General features: G+C 43.8%; 1 protein-coding gene across 2 annotated transcripts in view; it reads right to left on the bottom strand.

Moving 5' to 3' along the window:
* Nucleotides 1–20538, bottom strand: part of LOC122928258 (RUN and FYVE domain-containing protein 1-like) — a 139666-nt gene that overhangs the window by 89251 nt on the left and 29877 nt on the right. The window contains exons 5-6 of one of the 2 annotated variants that reach the window (XM_044280916.1): nucleotides 15570–15693; nucleotides 14683–14744 (exon numbers count right to left, since the gene is read on the bottom strand). The exons of the other annotated variant lie outside the window; for it this stretch is intronic. Coding sequence (XP_044136851.1) covers nucleotides 14683–14744; nucleotides 15570–15693 — 186 coding nt within the window. The remainder of the gene's footprint in view (nucleotides 1–14682; nucleotides 14745–15569; nucleotides 15694–20538) is intronic. 2 annotated transcript variants of the gene reach the window in all.

The following is a 20538-nucleotide window of genomic DNA, read 5'->3' as shown; positions in this document are numbered from 1 at the left end:
CTGTATTTTGTGCTATTACGGATTAATAAAACGTGTTATATATTTTTTTCTGGACCTGTATTTCTTGTCTTTTTGGTTGCTGGTGCTTTATTTATGCAAGAAATAATTAAAACTTGACATGTTCTATGGTCTCGTTAAGACCAAACGGTACCAGGGTGTTCAACTTAAAAATCCAAAAGGATTCTAGCTTTATCAAAGTATGTAATCTATCATTAACAAAATCACTCATTTGTTCAAGAATCGCGATACTTGGACCAGATATATCTTTATTACGTGCTGATAGAAAATGTCAAGAGACACTATTACTCAGGACCTCCTTGGAAATATTAGATCTGTGCTCATTCATGGGCAATCTCGTGCTCTGTATCATGTGACCTACAGTCATGTGAAAAAATTAGGACACCCTTTGAAAGCATGTGGTTTTTTGTAACATTTTTAATAAAAGGTTATTTCATCTCCGTTTCAACAATACAGAGAGATTAAAGTAATCCAACTAAACAAAGAAAACTGAAGAAAAGTCTTTTCAAGATCTTCTGTAAATGTCATTCTACAAAAATGCCTATTCTAACTGAGGAAAAAGATAGGACACCCTTGCCCCTAATAGCGAGTGTTACCTCCTTTGGCTGAAATAACTGCAGTGAGACGGTTCTTGTAGCCATCTACCAGTCTTCGACATCGGTCTGAGGAAATTTTACCCCACTCCTCAATGCAGAACTTTTTCAGCTGTGAGATGTTTGAGGGGTTTCTTGCACGTACAGCCCTTTTCAAGTCACCCCACAGCATCTCAATGGGATTCAAATCTGGACTTTGACTTGGCCATTCCAGGACTCTCCATTTCTTCTTTTTCAGCCAATCTTTGGTTGATTTACTAGTATGTTTTGGGTCATTGTCATGTTGCATGGTCCAGTTCCGCTTCAGCTTTAATTTTCTAACTGATGGTCTCACATGTTCTTCAAGCACCTTCTGATACACAGTAGAATTCATCGTGGATTCTATGATGGTGAGCTGACCAGGTCCTGCTGCAGCAAAGCAGCCCCAAACCATGACACTTCCACCTCCATGCTTCACAGTTGGTATGAGGTTCTTTTCTTGGAATGCTGTGTTTGGTTTACGCCAAACATGTCCTCTGCTGTTGTGTCCAAATAATTCAATTTTGGACTCATCTGTCCAAAGAACATTATTCCAGAAGTCCTGGTCTTTGTCAACTTTATCTCTGGCAAATGTCAGTCTGGCCTCGATGTTTCTCTTGGAAAGCAAAGGTTTCCTCCTTGCACACCTCCCATGCAAGTTAAACTTGTACAGTCTCTTTCTGATTGTAGAGGCATGTACTTCTACATCAACAGTAGCCAGAGCCTGCTGTAGTTCTCGAGATGACACTTTAGGGTTTTTGGAGACCTCTTTTAGCATCTTGCGGTCTGCTCTTGGGGTGAACTTGCTGGGGCGACCAGTCCTGGGCATGTTGGCAGTTGTTTTGAAAGCCCTCCACTTGTAGACTATCTTCCGGACAGTGGAATGGCTGATTTCAAAATCTTTTGAGATCTTTTTAAATCCCTTCCCAGACTCATAGGCTGCTACAATCTTTTTTCTGAAGTCCTCTGACAGCTCTTTTGCTCTCACCATGGTGCTCACTCTCACTTCAACAGTCAGGAGCACACCAAACTAAATGTCTGAGGTTTAAATAGGGCAAGCCTCATTCAACATGCAGAGTAACGATCTACTAATTATGTGCACCTGGTGTGATATACCTGTGTGAGATCTGAGCCAATTTAAGAGGGAATACATGTGAGGGTGTCCTATCTTTTTCCTCAGTTAGAATAGGCATTTTTGTAGAATGACATTTACAGAAGATCTTGAAAAGACTTTTCTTCAGTTTTCTTTGTTTAGTTGGATTACTTTAATCTCTCTGTATTGTTGAAACGGAGATGAAATAACCTTTTATTAAAAATGTTACAAAAAACCACATGCTTTCAAAGGGTGTCCTAATTTTTTCACATGACTGTACATACTGCAGGCTGCAAGAGCATTGCAGGAGATAGACCATATAAATGAGTAAAAATGGAACGATGGAGGGCACTCGTTATTTGCCAATCATGTGTGCTATTAAATATAAAAACTATTTATTATATAATAAAAAGACCGGAATTAGACTTACCGGTAATTCTGTTTCCATGAGATCATCACGACGGCATACAAGGAGATTGACCCCTGACCTCTGTAGGGGCAGGAACAGAGAAAGGTTAAATACCCTCCTCCCACCACCAACACCAGTGTTTCCAAAATCACACAGAGCAACCCGGTGGTGGAGAACAGTAAAAAACAAGAAAAAAGGTATTACTCCATACCTTCTAGAGACCTGGGTAGGTCAAATAATTTGAATCAAGGGAGGGAATAACGTGCCGTCGTGATGATCTCATGGAAACAGAATTACCGGTAAGTCTAATTCCGGTCTTTCCATAGCATCATCACGACGGCATACAAGGAGATATAAAAAATATATCAGTTAAGGGGGGGGCTACAGCCTGGAGGACTTTCCGCCCAAAGGACAGATCAGATGATCTGGAAAGATCCAGGCGATAGTGCTTTATAAAGGTATGAATGCTGGACCAAGTGGCAGCACGACAGATTTCCTCCAGAGAAGCCCCAGCTCTCTCAGCCTGAGAGGAGGACATGGCCCGGGTGGAATGGGCCCTAACGTGGACTGGACATGTAAGGTTTTGTAATTGATAACAAAGACTAATAGTTTCTTTGAGCCATCTGGCTATAGATGACCGGGAGGCTTTCTGGCCCTTAAGTCTTCCTCCGAAGAGAACTAGTAGGCTGTCCGACTTCCTAAACTTTTCCGTCACAGTGATATAGTTTAAGACTGCCCGTCTAACATCCAGAGAGTGAAATGTGGCTTCTTTGTCATTAGCAGGGTGTTGACAAAAGGAAGGTAGGGTAACTTCCTGGCTCCGATGAAAATTTGATACCACTTTGAGGAGAAAACCAGGGTCCAGACGGAGAATTAATCTATCATCTAGAATACGGAGGTAGGGTTCCCTGATCGATAGGGCTTGCAATTCTCCTACTCTGCGGGCCGAAGTTATCGCAATTAAGAAGGCCGTTTTCAAGGACCATAATTTTATAGGACAGTCAGACATGGGTTCAAAGGGCGGTAAGGTAAGGCCTGTAAGAACGATGTTCAGATCCCAGGAAGGGACACGAGCGGTGATCGTTGGGCGGAGCCTTGTCGCTGCCTTGATGAATCTTTTGATCCAACGATGACCGGCTATATCTTGGTCAAAAAAACAAGCCAGGGCTGAGATCTGGACCTTCAAGGTAGAGGGCCTAAGTCCCAGATCTAGACCCCGCTGTAGGAAGTCCAGTATTCTTTGGATGTTAGGTTTATGTAAATGTGGCGATTCATCCCCACTCCACGAACAAAAACGTCTCCAGATCTTAAGGTAGATTGCTGACGTTACCTTCTTCCTGGAAGCTTTCAGAGTAGCAATAACCTCGTTTGATAGTCCCTGAAGTTTCAGGGTTTGGAACTCAGGATCCAAGCTGCTAATTTCAGAAACTGCGGATTTGGGTGTAGAACTGGGCCCTGCTGGAGTAGGTCCTCCCGTACCGGAAGGGGCCATGGATCCTGTAGAGAAAGTCTCTGGAGAGATGAGAACCAACTTCTCTTTGGCCACAGGGGAGCGATCACAATCACCGTGGCCTTGTCCTGGAGAATTTTCTGCACCACCTTCGGGATTAGAGGAAGTGGAGGGAAGGCATAGCATAGATTCCAATGCCAACGGATGGCGAAGGCGTCTAATGTATGAGGCCTGTCCCTGGGGTTTAGGGAACAGAATGTTTCCACTTTTGAGTTGGCCCTGGTGGCGAACAGATCTACGTCGGGCAACCCCCATTTCCTTACCACTAACCTGAAGACTTCTGGACTTAGAGACCACTCTGTGTGATCGATCCTGTGGCGGCTGAGAAAATCTGCTTCTTGATTTAGTATTCCCCTCAGGTGAACTGCCGATACAGAGGCCACCTTCTGTTCTGCCCAGGCAAAGATCTTTGTTGCCAGCGCCTGAAGGGTTACGGACCGGGTTCCCCCCTGATGGGAGAGGTAGGCAATGGCTGTAGTGTTGTCCGATAGCACCTTTATATGATGATGACACAACATTTCCTCTGCCGCCCTCAATGCTTCCCAGACTGCTCTCAGCTCCCTGAAATTCGATGATTGGGATCTGATCGAATCTGGCCAAGTGCCCTGAAATATACGGTCCCCGACCTTTGCGCCCCAGCCGGACAGACTTGCGTCTGTTATTACCTGCAACTGGGGAGTCTTCTGCCAGGGATTTCCCCGGGATAGGTTCTCGTGGTTTTTCCACCAATTTAGGGACTGCAGAATCCGAGATGGAGGACTTACTTGGCGATCTAGAGAGGATTGGCACCTGTTTCAGACACTCAGTATCCAGGACTGAAGGGGTCTGAAGTGTATTTGACACCAGGGGACTGCCGGAATACAAGATGTCAGCAGACCCAGCATGCTCATCGCCTCTCTGATAGGGCAAGATCTTCTCTTTTGAAAGGACCTGACCTTTTGTTGGAGAACTGATATTTTGTCCCGAGGTAGGAACACTGCTTGCTTTCGGGAGTCCAGGATCATACCTAAGAAACGAACTTCTCTTGAGGGGGTGAGGACGGACTTTTCCTCGTTTACGATCCACCCCAGGTCGTCTAGGATGGAGAGAAAGACCTTCAGATTGGAATTGATTTGGCTGCGACTTTCGCTGACCAAAAGGAAATCGTCCAAATAGGGGATTATCATGAGTCCCTGCCTTCGGGCGAAGGCAACCATCTCTACCACCACTTTGGTAAATATACTCGGGGCAGACGAAATCCCGAAGGGAAGGGCTCTGAACTGGTAGTGATGGACGTTTCCTGATATATCCTGGATTGCAAACCGGAGAAAACACTGGGAGCTGGCGTGAATGGGAATATGGTAATAAGCGTCTCGCAGGTCTATAGTGCACATGAAGACGTCTTTGCTTAACAGAGGGATTGTAGATGTTAGGGTCTCCATCCTGAATTTCTGATAACGGATGAATTTGTTTAGAGGCTTCAGGTTTATGATCGTCCGAAAGGTACCTTCTTTTTCCCTGATTAAAAATAAAGTTGAATAAAAACCCTTGCCTCTTTCTAGAGGTGGGACCGGAGAGATTACATTCATCTGAAGAAGTTTCTGGACTCCTTGCCAAAGGTTCGTTTGGAACCGTGTCAGAGAAAATTTGTTTGGGGGTCTTGAAGACCACTCTATCTGATAGCCTGTACCGACTACCTTGGAAATCCAGGGGTTCTGGGAGATGGATTCCCATGATCCCAGGAATCTTGAGAGTCTTCCCCCCACTCCGGCGTCATTGCTTATCTGAAGGTTTTTGCTGGGAGAAGGACTGACCTCTTCCTCTTCCTCCTTTTGGGTAACTCCAACGCCCTGATTTCCCTTTTCCCCTGTAACTCTTTTCTTGACCCGAGGGGGGGCGAAAAGGATACCGGCGTTTGGAAGGGCGATCTTCCGGAAACCCCTTCTTATCCGCGGCCTTCTCTAGGATCTTATCTAGCACCGGGCCAAACACGTATTCTCCGGAAAAGGGGATGGAGCAAAGCTTTAACTTAGATGTCTTATCCCCCGACCAACACTTCATCCAGAGGGCTCTCCTAGCTGCATTGGAGAGCGCTGCATCTCTGGCGGAGAACCGAACCGATTTGGCAGAGGCATCCGCCAGGAAGGCCGTGGCCGACTTTAGAAGGGGGAGAGACTCCAGAATCTGCTCCCTAGACGCTCTGTCTTTAATATGAGTTTCCAACTCTCCCAACCAAAGATACATGGACCGGGCGACTGAAGTAGCCGCAATATTGGTTTTAACGTTAAACATGGACGCCTCCCAGGATTTCCTGAGGAGACTGTCCGCCTTACGATCCATCGAATCTTTGAGTTGGGAGGCATCCTCGAATGGAAGGGACGTCTTTTTGTTCACTTTGGCCACCTGTACATCAATCTTGGGAATTTCATTGAAAATTTTAGATTCCTCCGGATCAAATAGCAACCTATTTTTGAACGTTGCCGGGACTCCCAGTCGTTTTTCTGGGTCTGTCCACTCATCAAGGATCATGTCCCTAATGCTTTCATTGATCGGAAACACACGGGTCTTCTTAACCCTCAGGCCCCCAAACATCTCTTCTTGTACCGAATGGGTACGTTGTACCTCCTCCACACCCATAGTCGACCTTACAGCTTTCAGAAGGTCGGACATTTCTTCCGTAGAAAAATAATATCTACGTCCATCGTCGTCTGAGTCAGAGACTCTCTCCCCCTCCTCCCACGACTTAACAGAGTGGGCACTTTCCTCCGCAACGACTTCTATATCAGAGGGGGATGGGGATCTAGCCCGCTTCTTCTTTGGTTGCGGCAAATCGGGGGGATTAGTGGACAGGTGGGCCAGGGATGAACGGATCTCCTCCTGAATCATAGTTTTTAATTCCTCTTTTAGGGAGGGTGCCTCATCCCGTACGATATTTGAAATACAAGGCTTGCACAGTTTTTTGGGGTAGTCGTCAGGGAGTCTACTAGAGCAGGAGACACATTTGAGTGACTTCCCCATCTTTTTCGGGGTTTCTTTTGCCTAAAGGAGATGAAACGGCAAAGTATAAGGGATATGGCCCACCAAGAGGAGGGGGGGGGGCGCGGCGGGGGAGTGGATGTAGGAGCCTGCGCCCTGCCGTAGCTGCACTGAGCATGGAGCAAGAGCTCGCTCCTCCTCTCCCCCCCCCCCTATATCATCGTGGGAGAGGGGGATCAACAGACTCCCTGACCCATTCATAACCACCCCCGAAGGGGACTCACAGTTAGAAGCGCTGGCGGCGGCTCAGCTCTGGGGGACCGCTCCGGTACCGACATGGTCGCTTGGTCGCTCCTTCGAGAGGTAAGGGTTCCGCCAGTGGGGGACCGATCCTGGGAGCGTTTGTCCGGAGCAGGCCTCGGTTTTTAAATTAAGCTCCACGCTGCCGCCACTGACGTCACTTCCGGGTCGCCGGCCGTGACGTCATACATATGCGCCCAATGCGCCGGCGCGCACCCAGCCGCGATGATGCCGGAAGGGAGACTGCGCCAGGGAACAGGCCCCGAAAATCGGGACGAGGTAGAGCCCCACACCCCTGCCCAGCGTTAGTACTGGACAGCGGGAGGGCAGGGGGATGCCATGCAGGATGCCAGCGATTTCTTAAGGTATCCGGACTGAATTCCTAGCTTCATCTCCCTGCATACAGGGAGACCTTTCTCTGCCCTGTCCTCTGTAGGGACAGGAAACACTGGTGTTGGTGGTGGGAGGAGGGTATTTAACCTTTCTCTGTTCCTGCCCCTACAGAGGTCAGGGGTCAATCTCCTTGTATGCCGTCGTGATGATGCTATGGAAACAATAAATTACTGGATATATATATATATATACATAAAAACATAGTATGGAGTATTTATACCCCGAGGGTACTGACAAAAAGACCGCCAAAAGTATGTGGGAGGATCCTTTTGCCGAATTTTCAGCCTTCCGGAAGCAGAAGTGTCAGGTTGTGTTGGTGCGCATAATCGGAAGGGTGCGTGATACTTTGTGTGGCCGGAGTTGGTGCGTGTCAGTCTGGAACGTCTTTTTCTTGTGCGCATGCCCAGGAACTTTGAGCATAGCGCTTCCTCCTGGAGTGACTCAGCGGCCTGTGTGCAGGTCCGGAAGTTGCATTAAGGTGGTGGTGCGTTCCAAGCTGGAACGCATGTTCTTTTTCCGGCCAATAAGGTTTCTTTGGTTATTCCGTCTTAGTTTGTCTTGTCTTTATCAGGATAATAGTGTTTAGATTTGTTGTTGGGGCATATAAAGGAGCCTCTGAAGTATAAAAATCATTGTGGTGACATTTATTGGTTTGTTTGTTTTTCGAATTCAAAGACTATAAAGAGTATAAAACGATGTAAAAAAGTTAAATTAAATAACCTAAAAGTGGATATACTGCTTGCTTCGTTATTTTCACTCTTTTTTTATTTTCATATTTTTGGATATATATGGTTCCCCTGTGTGATCATGTGAGTGTAGAAATACAATGATATTCATGGGATATATGTACGTTATGAGAGAGATGTACACAGAGATATACAATAAGATCAGGGTCTGGGATGGTGTAGGAGGGTTGTATTGGGGTTCTTGAGATATATCTATACGCAATACCATTAAACGTCATGACCTTAGGTCTAATGTGTTTTGTTACTTCCAGTGCTATGTTAATTAATGTACTGTAATAAGCCATAATAAGTTAGGATACTTTCACACTAGCATTCGGGACTCCGCTTGCGAGTTCCGTTTGAAGGCTCTCACAAGCAGCCCCGAACGCATCTGTACTGCCCTAATGCATTCTGAGTGGATGCGGATCCGCTCAGAATGCATCAGTCTGGCACCGTTTGTCCTTTGCTCAGCAAGCGGACACCCGAACGCTGCTTGCAGCGATCGGGTGTCCGTCTGGCTGTGCGGAGGCAAACGGATCCGTCCAAACTTACAATGTAAGTCAATGGGGACGGATCCGTTTAAAGTTGACACAATATGGCTTAATTTCAAACGGATCCATCCCCCATTGACTTTCAATGTAAAGTCTGGACGGATCCGTCTGAGCAACTTTCACACTTAGAATTTTTTCTAAACTATAATGCAGACGGATCCGTTCTGAATAAGGTCATGAAGTTGGTTCTTGAAATTTGTGGTGGGATCCTCTGTAAGGGGTCTGTAGTAGTCTGTGTCTGATAAAATCCTTTTGGCTTCTTTTTCATATTGGCTGGTGTCGAGTACGACTATTCATCCCCCTTATCAGCATTTTTTATAACAATATTTTGGTTATCTTTGAGACTTTTTAATGCTCTTTTAAGGTTGCTGTTGAGGTTGTCAGGTGCAGGTTTGAGGGATATTGGTTTTAATTTATTTTTTCTTTTATCTTTGGGTAGTGGATCTTTAATTGAGGGAAATGCTTCTTTTAGGTCATCTAGAACCATATTGTAGTAGCTTTCCAGGTGTGGACCTCTACTTTCTAGAAGGTAAAATGAGGATTTGCTTTTTAATGGGAGTTTTATGGTAATCATTGGTTCTGGGGTGTATGTATCATCGTCAATTTGGACCAGTGTTGATGAAGTGGAGGCCGTGGCGTCATCTGTTCTGGTGATTTTGGGTCGCAGGTTTTTGTTTATCCCAGTGTTTTTAATGCAGAAGTGGCGTTGAAGGGTTAGTCTTCTAATTCAGGTCTACGAATAGCTCAAATAGGTCTGGTTTGCTGGTGGGGCAAAAGGAGAGGCCCTTGCTAAGTAGTTGGACCTTGGTTTCTTTTAGGGTGTAACCAGATAGATTGAAGATACCTATTTATTTTAATGATTCGAAATCTGATTTTATGGTAATTGATCTTGGGTTTGTGTTTTTTGTTTATTGGTAGATCGTTTCTTACCACCTCTACATCCTCTGCAGTGGGGTTTGGTCTTTTTTTGGGGTTCGGAATTGGACTGTAGAAATTGGTGATTTTCAGTGGTTCTTGCGATTTCGGTCAGAGGAGATAGGAGGGCCCTGGTGTGGAGATAAGTGTGTTCAGTACTTGTGTGCTTGATATGTTTAAGCGGGGCGGGGGTTGTATGAGAGAAGGTGAAAGTCCCCAGTGTCCTGTCTTGCTGAACGAAGATAAGTGTTCTAGAAGAGGACTTTCTGTTAGATTGGGGTGTAGGTCTAAAAAATGTTGGTCAGGGCTTGGGTAGGATGAACTGACTGTGTGGGTGGTGATATTTAATGGGGAGATAGGAGGGGGCCTATCCTGGTCAGTATTTGTCAATGATGTATCCCCAATGTTGTCTAGGCCTTAGGAGTGTTGAGAAATAGGTGAAATGAGTGTTGATGTAGCTGTAGCTGGCAGTGTTTCAGATGTGTGGTTGGGGAAGTCAGTTGGTATATGTTTGTTGGGTGCTTGGGGTGTGGTGTAGATCGAGATGTCGATGTCGAATTCGGATGCTTGGGTTGGGGGAAGGAAGGGTAGGAAAGTGTATGTTGGAGGTTTTTTTTACCTCTACTTTGTTTGTGGGGCAGGGGATGATCTGTGTCCTTTTGGGTGTGTTTATGGGAGGAATGTATCTGTTTCCATTGTATTTGCTATTGTATTATTTAGACAAATACACTGGTCTGTACTACTAAAAGACCCCATATTAGGCAAAGAGATACCAAGAATACCCAGACTTACTTTCCGCAGAGCAAAAACTCTTAAAAATATTCTGGCCCCATCATGCCCTAAAAAACAGGATCCCCAAAAAACTGAACAAACATACAGAAAAACATCAGAGTTTAAGGGCTCCTCCAAATGTGGCGTTAAAAAATGCAAATGATCAAAACAGCAGAAAAAGAAATTCACCTATCACACCCCATAGGGAAAATAATATTTCAACAATCAATATTTGACACACAGTGTATCACGCTATTATTCCTTGTCACATGAGGGTAATCCCCTAGATCTTAAAGTAATTCCATTGGAATTATGTTGGAAGGAGATGTTCTGGATATAACAAGTTAATACCCTTACTCCATATGGTTTAAATGAAACACTTGTCAAGTTAACTACTAAATATTCACACTGTATAGGTGTGTGTATATATATATATATATATATATATATAATAACAAAATACAGGTCCTAATAAGACGTCACTCTGTTTTATGCCCAATTCCCCATATCGTTTTATCCCCACCAGCTCCCCCATAAAAAAAATAAAAAAAACATCTATGTAGTTATCTATCTATTTATTGATCTATTAACTTATTATGGCTTATTACAGCACATTAATTAACATAGCACTGGAAGTAACAAAACACATTAGACCTAAGGTCATGGCATTTAATGGTATTGCGTATAGATAGATCTCAAGAACCCCAAATCACAACCCCAATACAACCCTCCTACACCATCCCAGACCCTGATCTTATTGTACATCTCTGTGTACATCTCTCTCATAACATACATATATCCCATGAATATCATTGTATTTCTACACTCACATGATCACACAGGGGAACCATATATATCCAAAAATATGAAAATGAAAAAAAAAGAGTGAAAATAACGAGGCAAGCAGTATATCCACTTTTAGGTTATTTTATTTCACTTTTTTACATCGTTTTATACATAGTCTGTGAATTCGGGGGAAAAAAATAAAAAATGTCACCACAATGATTTTTTATATTTAAGAGACTCCTTTATATGCCCCAACAACAAATCTAAACACTATTATCCTGATAAAGACATGACAAACAGGGATGGCCAGGGCTTACCTGTGCCTCGCCGGACTTGTGAAAAAAGATGGCAGCCCACATACAGGTCCTTCTCAAAAAATTAGCATACTGTGATAAAGTTCATTATTTTCTGTAATGTACTGATAAACATTAGACTTTCATATATTTTAGATTCATTACACACCAACTGAAGTAGTTCAAGCCTTTTATTGTTTTAATATTGATGATTTTGGCATACAGCTCATGAAAACACAAAATTCCTATCTCAAAAAATTAGCATATCATGAAAAGGTTCTCTAAACAAGCTATTAACCTAATCATCTGAATCAACTAATTAACTCTAAACACCTGCAAAAGATTCCTGAGGCTTTTAAAAACTCCCAGCCTGGTTCATTACTCAAAACCGCAATCATGGGTAAGACTGCCGACCTGACTGCTGTCCAGAAGGCCATCATTGACACCCTCAAGCAAGAGGGTAAGACACAGAAAGAAATTTCTGAACGAATAGGCTGTTCCCAGAGTGCTGTATCAAGGCACCTCAGTGGGAAGTCTGTGGGAAGGAAAAAGTGTGGCAGAAAACGCTGCACAACGAGGAGAGGTGACCGGACCCTGAGGAAGATTGTGGAGAAGGACCGATTCCAGACCTTGGGGGACCTGCGGAAGCAGTGGACTGAGTCTGGAGTAGAAACATCCAGAGCCACCGTGTACAGGCGTGTGCAGGAAATGGGCTACAGGTGCCGCATTCCCCAGGTCAAGCCACTTTTGAACCAGAAACAGCGGCAGAAGCGCCTGACCTGGGCTACAGAGAAGCAGCACTGGACTGTTGCATGTCATTCGGAAATCAAGGTGCCAGAGTCTGGAGGAAGTCTGGGGAGAGGGAAATGCCAAAATGCCTGAAGTCCAGTGTCAAGTACCCACAGTCAGTGATGGTCTGGGGTGCCATGTTAGCTGCTGGTGTTGTTCCACTGTGTTTTATCAAGGGCAGGGTCAATGCAGCTAGCTATCAGGAGATTTTGGAGCACTTCATGCTTCCATCTGCTGAAAAGCTTTATGGAGATGAAGATTTCATTTTTCAACATGACCTGGCACCTGCTCACAGCGCCAACACCACTGGTAAATGGTTTACTGACCATGGTATTACTGGGCTCAATTGGCCTGCCAACTCTCCTGACCTGAACCCCATAGAGAATCTGTGGGATATTGGGAAGAGAAAGTTGAGAGACGCAAGACCCAACACTCTGGATGAGCTTAAGGCCGCTATCGAAGCATCCTGGGCCTCCATAACACCTCAGCAGTGCCACAGGCTGATTGCCTCCATGCCACGCCGTATTGAAGCAGTCATTTCTGCAAAAGGATTCCCGACCAAGTATTGAGTGCATAACTGAACATAATTATTTGAAGGTTGACTTTTTTTGTATTAAAAACACTTTTCTTTTATTGGTCGGATGAAATATGCTAATTTTTTGAGATAGGAAATTTGTGTTTTCATGAGCTGTATGCCAAAATCATCAATATTAAAACAATAAAAGGCTTGAACTACTTCAGTTGGTGTGTAATGAATCTAAAATATATGAAAGTCTAATGTTTATCAGTACATTACAGAAAATAATGAACTTTATCACAATATGCTAATTTTTTGAGAAGGACCTGTATGTTCGCGGGTGAACAATGGGAACTGGCCATCACTGATGACAAACTGAGACCGATTAACCAAAGAAACCTTATTGGTCAGAAAAAGAACATGCGTTCCAGCTTGGAACTCACCACTACCGGAATGCAACTTCCAGACCTGCGAAAAGGCCGCCGAGTCACTCCAGGAGGAAGCGCTATGCTCAAAGTTCTTGGGCATGCGCACAAGAAAAAGATGCGTTCCAGACTGACATGCACCAACTCCGGCCACAGCATCGCGCACCCTTCCGATCATGCGCACCAACACAGCCTGACACTTCTGCTTCCGGACGGCTGTCGCCTGACAGAAAGTGTCAGGCGAAAGGATCCTCCCACATACATTTGGCGGTCTTTTTGTCAGTACCCTCGGGGTATAAATAACCCATACTTATGGATTATATGCAATTGTTGCTGATAAAAGGGACGTGCCTGTCCCGAAACGTGTTGAGCCGGATTTTTATACTACAATAAAGACAACTGAACAGAAGCCCCTTTGTGATTGGCTGCCTTCATCTTGTAACATCCTAGAAGTGATCCAGGCTGGGGTGGTGTTAGGTTTACAGGTGTATTATGCTTATCCTGATAAACCACCCCCTTCGTGAAGTGAGTAAAAGTATATGATACTTTAGTATTTTATTTGATACATGTATCTTTTTATACATGCTTTTACCCATATGTTTTAACCTATATGCTGTATTTACCTGCCATACATTGGCTTGGTCGAGCCTACGGACGACGGCCTCATGGATACGTACCCACGGCACATCTATCGTACGAAATATTTTCAACTATTATATATCTAAATATATATTTATTATACATACTCATCACTTAAAAGTATTGGCGCTCGCATCGGGTTTTCAGGAACAGGCGGATTTGGGTGGAATTACCACCCATTAACCCTCCTATCTTCTTCTATCCCCCTTGTAAAGACATTAACACAGCTTGTCTTTTTCTTTGATTCTATTTTGTCTCATATTACTATTATAATTCAGGCAGATGTGGGGGAGCACCAACAGGTAACTCCACTTCTTCCTCACTGTCCAATGTCTGGCTGTAAGACAATTGGCTGGAGCATGATCCTCCCCCTCTGCTGTCTGCAATTGGACGCAAAAATGGTTACATCTCAACCTTTTCAGCCATTTCAAAGTAGAAAATAGAACATACATTGTATTAGCAGAAAACTAACAACTGCATTTTGGCAGGATTTCTACAAGGCTGTTTTTTTAGGAAGTGAAAACCCTGCAGACTGTGGCCCCAGTCACATTACCATATTTTTGCTCCTCATCATTTGCAGAACGGATGTGGGCCCATTCATTTCAACGGGACCGCAAAAAATGCGGACACCGTACGTCCGTCCCACATCTCTGCAAAAAAGATAGAACATGTCTTATTCTTGTCCATTTTGCGGAAAGGAAAAAGGCATTGTTATAATGAATCCGCAAAAAAATGGATGCAACATGGACGTCACAAGGACGCCATCCATACTTCTTGCAGATCTGCATTTTGCAGACTGTAAAGTACAAAGAGTCGTGTGAATGGACGCTGACAATGAGGGCAATTACATTGTATCTGTACTTCTATCATTCTTTTCTATGTTTAGTGTTCCTTCATCTCTAGGCACAACATGTTTAAACAAAAGTAGTAAAAAAAAAAAAGAAAAAAAAAAAAAAAAAGGAAATTCAACTGTAATACATACTTTTTTTCACTATCATTTTGCTGTATATCCTTGAGACAGAAAGAAAAGTCAATGATGCCCACCTAAAACAGCAAAAGAAAAAATAAATAAAACAAAAAAGTAAAAAATAAAAAAAACACAAATGTCTACAAGCAAAGTAATATGAAATCCAAAAATAAAACCCTTTTTAAAATCTAGTTTCACTTATATACAGTAGATAAGTAAAAAAAAATATAGGGGGGAGATTTACTAAAAAATAAATTAAAAAAAATGCGCCTGAATACAAGGCATTTACCAGATTATTTATGCATTTTTCACACTTTTTGCACCTTCCTGGACAGTGCTGAAAAGTGTCTAGTAACAGGGGCATAAAATGCTGTAAATTTACTATATTTTTTTTATTTTTTTTGCAAAATAGCAAATTAAAGTATACCAGCCACAAAGGAAGAGAAAATTACCTAACGAGCGGAGCCAAATTTATAAGTTTGTGTGCTCCACATAACTCTTTATGACAATAACTCTTTCCAATAATCTTTATAAGCCCAAAAAAATGCATCCATGAATAAATGAAACAAGGAGAACACCTTCTTAGACTAACAAACTCAAAATGAGGAAAACAAATTTTTCCCCCACTTCACTTTAGAATTTACTAATAGACAGTTTTCTTTAGATTTTTTGGAGAGATGGAGGGATTTACATTTTGCATTGATACCTCATAGCTAGAATATATTATGTATCATATCATATAACATATCATTATGGCACACAATGATGTTTATGTATATTAAAAATGTACTGCGGATATAATGAAACCACAAACACATGAATAGCAGCTAAGCTACTATTTTTTATGTTTGACCTAAAAGAAAAAACATTTAATTGATTTTTGAATTCTATTGCACTCTTACCTGTGAATCTAAATCTTCTCCCTTGAGGCATAAATTTGCATCAATCATGTTAAGTCCCATAAGAAGCCCAACAATAACAGCTCCTTCTTCCTCCATCATTAAAGCTTCATGCTCATAAAAATCACTTGTATAAAGAAAAAAAAAAAGAAAAAAAAAAACATTAACATTAGTAATAATAGATATTCACATGTTTAAGGGGTTGTCCAAGTTATTTTTATTGATCTATAGGGATAGGTCATCAATATCAGATCGGCAGGGCTCCGACACTCAGCACCCCCACTGTTCAGCTGTTTGAAGAGAAGGTGCGTACTCTGCCAGCGCTGCCTTCTCGTCACTGTTTATCTGCTCGCCATCACAACAATAGTGGTGAGCAGGTGTTATTACAAGAAGCCTTCCCATTCACTTCAATGGGACAACTCGTTCCTATTCAAGTGTATAATAAGCCGTCCTATTGAAGTGCATGGAGCTGCTAAGGTGTAAATACTGTACACCTGCTCACCGCTGCTGTTTAAACCACGAACAGGTGAATAATGAAGAGAAGTAAGCAATGGCAAGGTGCCCGCCTACTCTTCGACCAGCTGATAGTCTGGGGTGCCCGGTTCTGAAATTGATGACCTATCCTGGGGAATAAATAAAAATAACTTGAACAACCCCCTTAAGTTGAGTTGTCCGGTCTAGGAGTTTCATGTGCAAAATAAAAAAGCACTCATGTGTCCACAGTTCCAATTCCCAGCTCTGTGGATCTTTGCCGATCCAGAAGTGGCTTGGTCATGTAACTATGGCAGCCAGTCAATGGCCTCAGCAGTCACATGTGTATGGTATGTTACTGCTGGCATAGGTTCTAAACAGCACCTGAAGTACATTGCATACTTTTTGATCAAAATGACCACTCACCTGATTGGCAGGGGAGCCAGATCCCCACCGATCTGATATTGATGACCTATCCTGACAATAGGTCATTAATATATATGGCCTGCACAACACCTTTAAGGCTACTTTCACACTAGCGTTCGGCTGTCCGCTTGTGAGCTCCGTTTGAAGGGGCTCACAAGCAGACCGAACGCTTCCGTCCAGCCCTAATGCATTCTGAGTGGACGCGGATCCGCTCAGAATGCATCAGTCTGGCGGCATTCAGCCTCCGCTCTGCTCCGCAGGCGGACACCTGAATGCTGCTTGCAGCGTTCGGGTGTCCGCCTGGCCGTGCGGAGGCAAGCGGATCTGTCCAGACTTACAATGTAAGTCAATGGGGACGGATCCGTTTGAAGATGACACAATATGGCTCAATCTTCAAACGGATCCGTCCCCCATTGACTTTCAATGTAAAAGTCTGGACGGATCCGTTCAGGCTAATTTCACACTTTAGTGTGAAAGTAGCCTAATCCCTACTTGGTTTCAGTTTCGATAAAGAGATACCACACTGAGCAGGTGGGTTTGGTGCTATGTTATTTTAGATAACTTACTCAAAAAAGGTCATGTTGACGTGCTGAGTAGAGATGGACTTGCTGTTCGCCCGGCGGTCGTTTCGCGGCAAACTTTGCTCGTTCGCTGTTTGCCGAACGGGCGAAGATATGGCGATATTCGCGCTTGCCATATTCTTTTACATTGCGAAGACCTTTGACCCATGACACATCCATCAGGTGGTACAGGACAGCCAATTGAGACATTTCAGCACATGAACATACCCTCTACCCTATAAATAAACCCGATCTGACTGCCATTTTACATTCAGTCTTTTGCCAGTGTAGGGAGTGGTTGCTTTGTGAAGCAGGGACAGACTCTTAGGGACACAAAACGCTAGCTAATAGGGCCTCAAAAGTCCTTTTAAGGACTCGTATAGGTGTGCTATCGATAGGTGTGACATACTGAGGGTTGTAATATACGTATATATACTTTCTAACATAGAAAGTATATTATAGTGCAATTGGATTGTACAGCAGTTGTGTGCGGTTCTGCAGCCTCTGTCTTATAGGGTGAAAAAGGGTTAATTACCTTACCGGTAATTGGATTTTCCAATAGCCTCCCCAACGGCACTCAACAGGAGGGTGTCCCTGCCCCCCGGACAGGAAACAACACGGAAGCTGAAGTTTAAAAGACCTCCTCTCCTTACCTAGGTCAGTAAATAAAGTACACGGTAGTGATGCCAAACAAAAAATGTATATATTAATTCATATACGAAAAAACTAAGACTGAAACTTCAGAGAAAGTTTTGTATAAGGGAGGGAAATCCCAGTGCCGTTGGGGAGGCTATTGGAAAATCCAATTACCGGTAAGAGTAATTAACCCTTTTCCCGGCGCATCCCCAACGGTACTCAACAGGAGGATTTACAGAGAAATAAACTAGGGGGGGGACCACTGCAGAAAGGAATTATGCGTCCAAAAGAGATGTCCTGGTTATGGACCACGTCCAATCTATAATGTTTGAAAAAAGTCATCGGATTTGCCCAGGCTGCTGCTCTAAAGATCTGTTCAATAGAGACGGAGGCAGATTCGGCCCAGAAAGCTGACACGGCACTTGTCGAGTGAGCTTTAAGGCCTGCTGGAGGATCTTGATTCCGTTGATCATAACATAAAGTGATAGTGTCTCTGATACATCTGGCGACTGAAGCTTTACTGGCTGCTTTACCCTTATTAGGCCCCTGGAACTGGACAATGAGATGGCCTGAAATCCTGAATGACTCGGAATATTTTAGATAGGCCAGCACACACCGCCTCACATCCAAGTTATAAAACTCTTCCTCTTGATGTGATGAAGGATTGGGGCAAAACGATGGTAAGGCGATTTTTAGGTTACAGTGGAAACTAGATACCACTTTTGGGAGAAATGAAGAGCAGTGCTTCAGTATGATGCGATCATCAAAAATGTGCAGATAAGGAGAACGGCAGGAGAAAGCATGGATTTCCCCAATTCTTCTGGCTGTAGTGATGGCGAGAACTAAGGTGGTCTTCAGAGTTACGAGTTTCAGAGAGATTTCCTCAATGGGCTCAAAAGGAGGATTCATCAGGACCGAGAGGCCTAAATTTAAGTCCCAGGGAGGGAGAGAAGTACGGATTATAGGGGAGTCTCTGATAGCCCCTTTAATAAAACATTTGATTAAGGGGTGTTCTGATAGTTTAGTATCTAAGAAGACCCCTAGAGCCGTAATCTGGACTTTAAGGGTAGAGGACTCGAGACCTTTTTCTAGGTCCATCTGTAGAAAATCTAGGATTTTGGGGATGTTCTCTAAAGGTTCCTGGTGAACTTCATCTCCTACAAACAGCAAAAAAAGCCTTCCAAGCCCCGAGGTATATTCTGGAGGTTATTTTCTTCCTGCTTTTCAGTAAGGTGGATATTACAGCATCAGAGAGCCCTTTCTTCTTCAAACTTAGCCGCTCAATTTTCAGGCTGTCAATCTCAGATAAGAGACCTCTGGATGAGGTACCGGACCTTGATGTAAGAGACCTGGACTCACAGGAAGGCTCCAGGATATACCGGATGACAGACTTAGAAGTAGCGGAAACCAGGCCCTTCTGGGCCAGTAAGAAGCAATCATAATTATTTGCGCTTTCTCTTCTGCCACCTTCATCAAGGTCTTCGGAATCAGGCTGATGGGGGGAAATATACAAGGGCCAAGGGCAAGACAGAGTGTCTAAGATATACGGATGATCCTGAGGGGATAGGGAAAAAAACCGTGCCACTTTTCGGTTGGCTTTGTTTGCGAATAGATCCATGATAGGCATGCCCCATATTTCAGTGATTTGATGAAACACCTCGGTGTTCAAAGACCACTGCATTCCTTCAGAGTTTGTCTAATGAGGAAGTCTGCTATTAAATTGTTGCTCCCTTTCAGGTGAACCGCTGTAAGAGACAGCAGGTGGTCTTCTGCCCACAGAAATATTCTTCTTGCCACAGATGACAGGGCTTTGTTTCGGGTACCCCCCTGTCTGTTTAGGTAGGCCACAGTGGTAGTATTGTCCGAGAGGACCCTTATGTGACCTAGAGGCCTTTTTGCTTGAAGTGCTAGAAGGACCTTGTGAACCGCCGTGAGCCCTCTTAAATTTGAAGAGGCGTCTGACATGGATTGGTCCCAGATACCTTGAACCACTAAGTCCTTAGTGTGACCTCCCCTGGCGTCTGTAGTAACCACGAGTTTATCTTCCTGATGCCAAAAGACTCCTAATTGTAGATTTTTCTTTACCTTCCACCAGGCCAGAGATTATTTCACTTGTGGTGGAATAGCGACTTTTTTGTCTAAGGACCTTTTGTCGCCGTCCCAGGAATCTAGAAGAAAAGCCTGTAGAATTCTGGTGTGGCTTTGTGCCCACCTGACTACGGGAATTGTTGCTGTTAGTGACCCTAATATGATCATGACATTCCTGATGGTCGTGGTTCTTAACTTGCAGAAACCACTTACTTTTTGATACAGGGTAATCGGCTTGTCTTCGCACAGCTCAGATCTATGGGAAGTAGAGGCCTGGGGAGATGAAGGCAGCAGCCTGGATTTCACTGCTGCATTCACTTCTTCTTTAATTATATTGTGCAGAGAATCCAAAATAGAGGGGGATTCTTCAGACACAATTTTTTCTGTATATTTTGTTCATAAAGATTTCTTGCCCTTAGGGGCAAAAGATTTCCGGCAAATAGAACATTTTTTGCGGCTTGATTCAGCCCCTGGTGCCTTGGCAATGGAGGTTTATCTGCCCTAAGAGTAATCACAAGAAAGGATTAAATGGAACTAAGTTTAATATGAGAGATTTCCCCAGCACCAGGCACCTAGGGTGAAAAAAGGTGTATAACCTAGATACAGAGAGGAGGCTTACCAGGCTAAGGGCGACTGAGGCTGGATCCATTGTCTTGCGGGCAGCATCCAAATCAATAGGAGCAGACATAACCAGAGCCGGATAAACCGCAGGGAAGACGCCAGCGTTCCCTATGTCAGGGCGCACGTCCCCATGTGACGCCGTGAAGACGTCATCACGCAAGAGCCGTTCT

This window comes from Bufo gargarizans, chromosome 2 (assembly GCF_014858855.1).
Source record: "Bufo gargarizans isolate SCDJY-AF-19 chromosome 2, ASM1485885v1, whole genome shotgun sequence".
Taxonomy (NCBI): domain Eukaryota; kingdom Metazoa; phylum Chordata; class Amphibia; order Anura; family Bufonidae; genus Bufo; species Bufo gargarizans.
The sequence above is the reverse complement of the archived record's forward strand: the minus strand, read 5'-3'. Positions and strand labels throughout refer to the sequence as shown.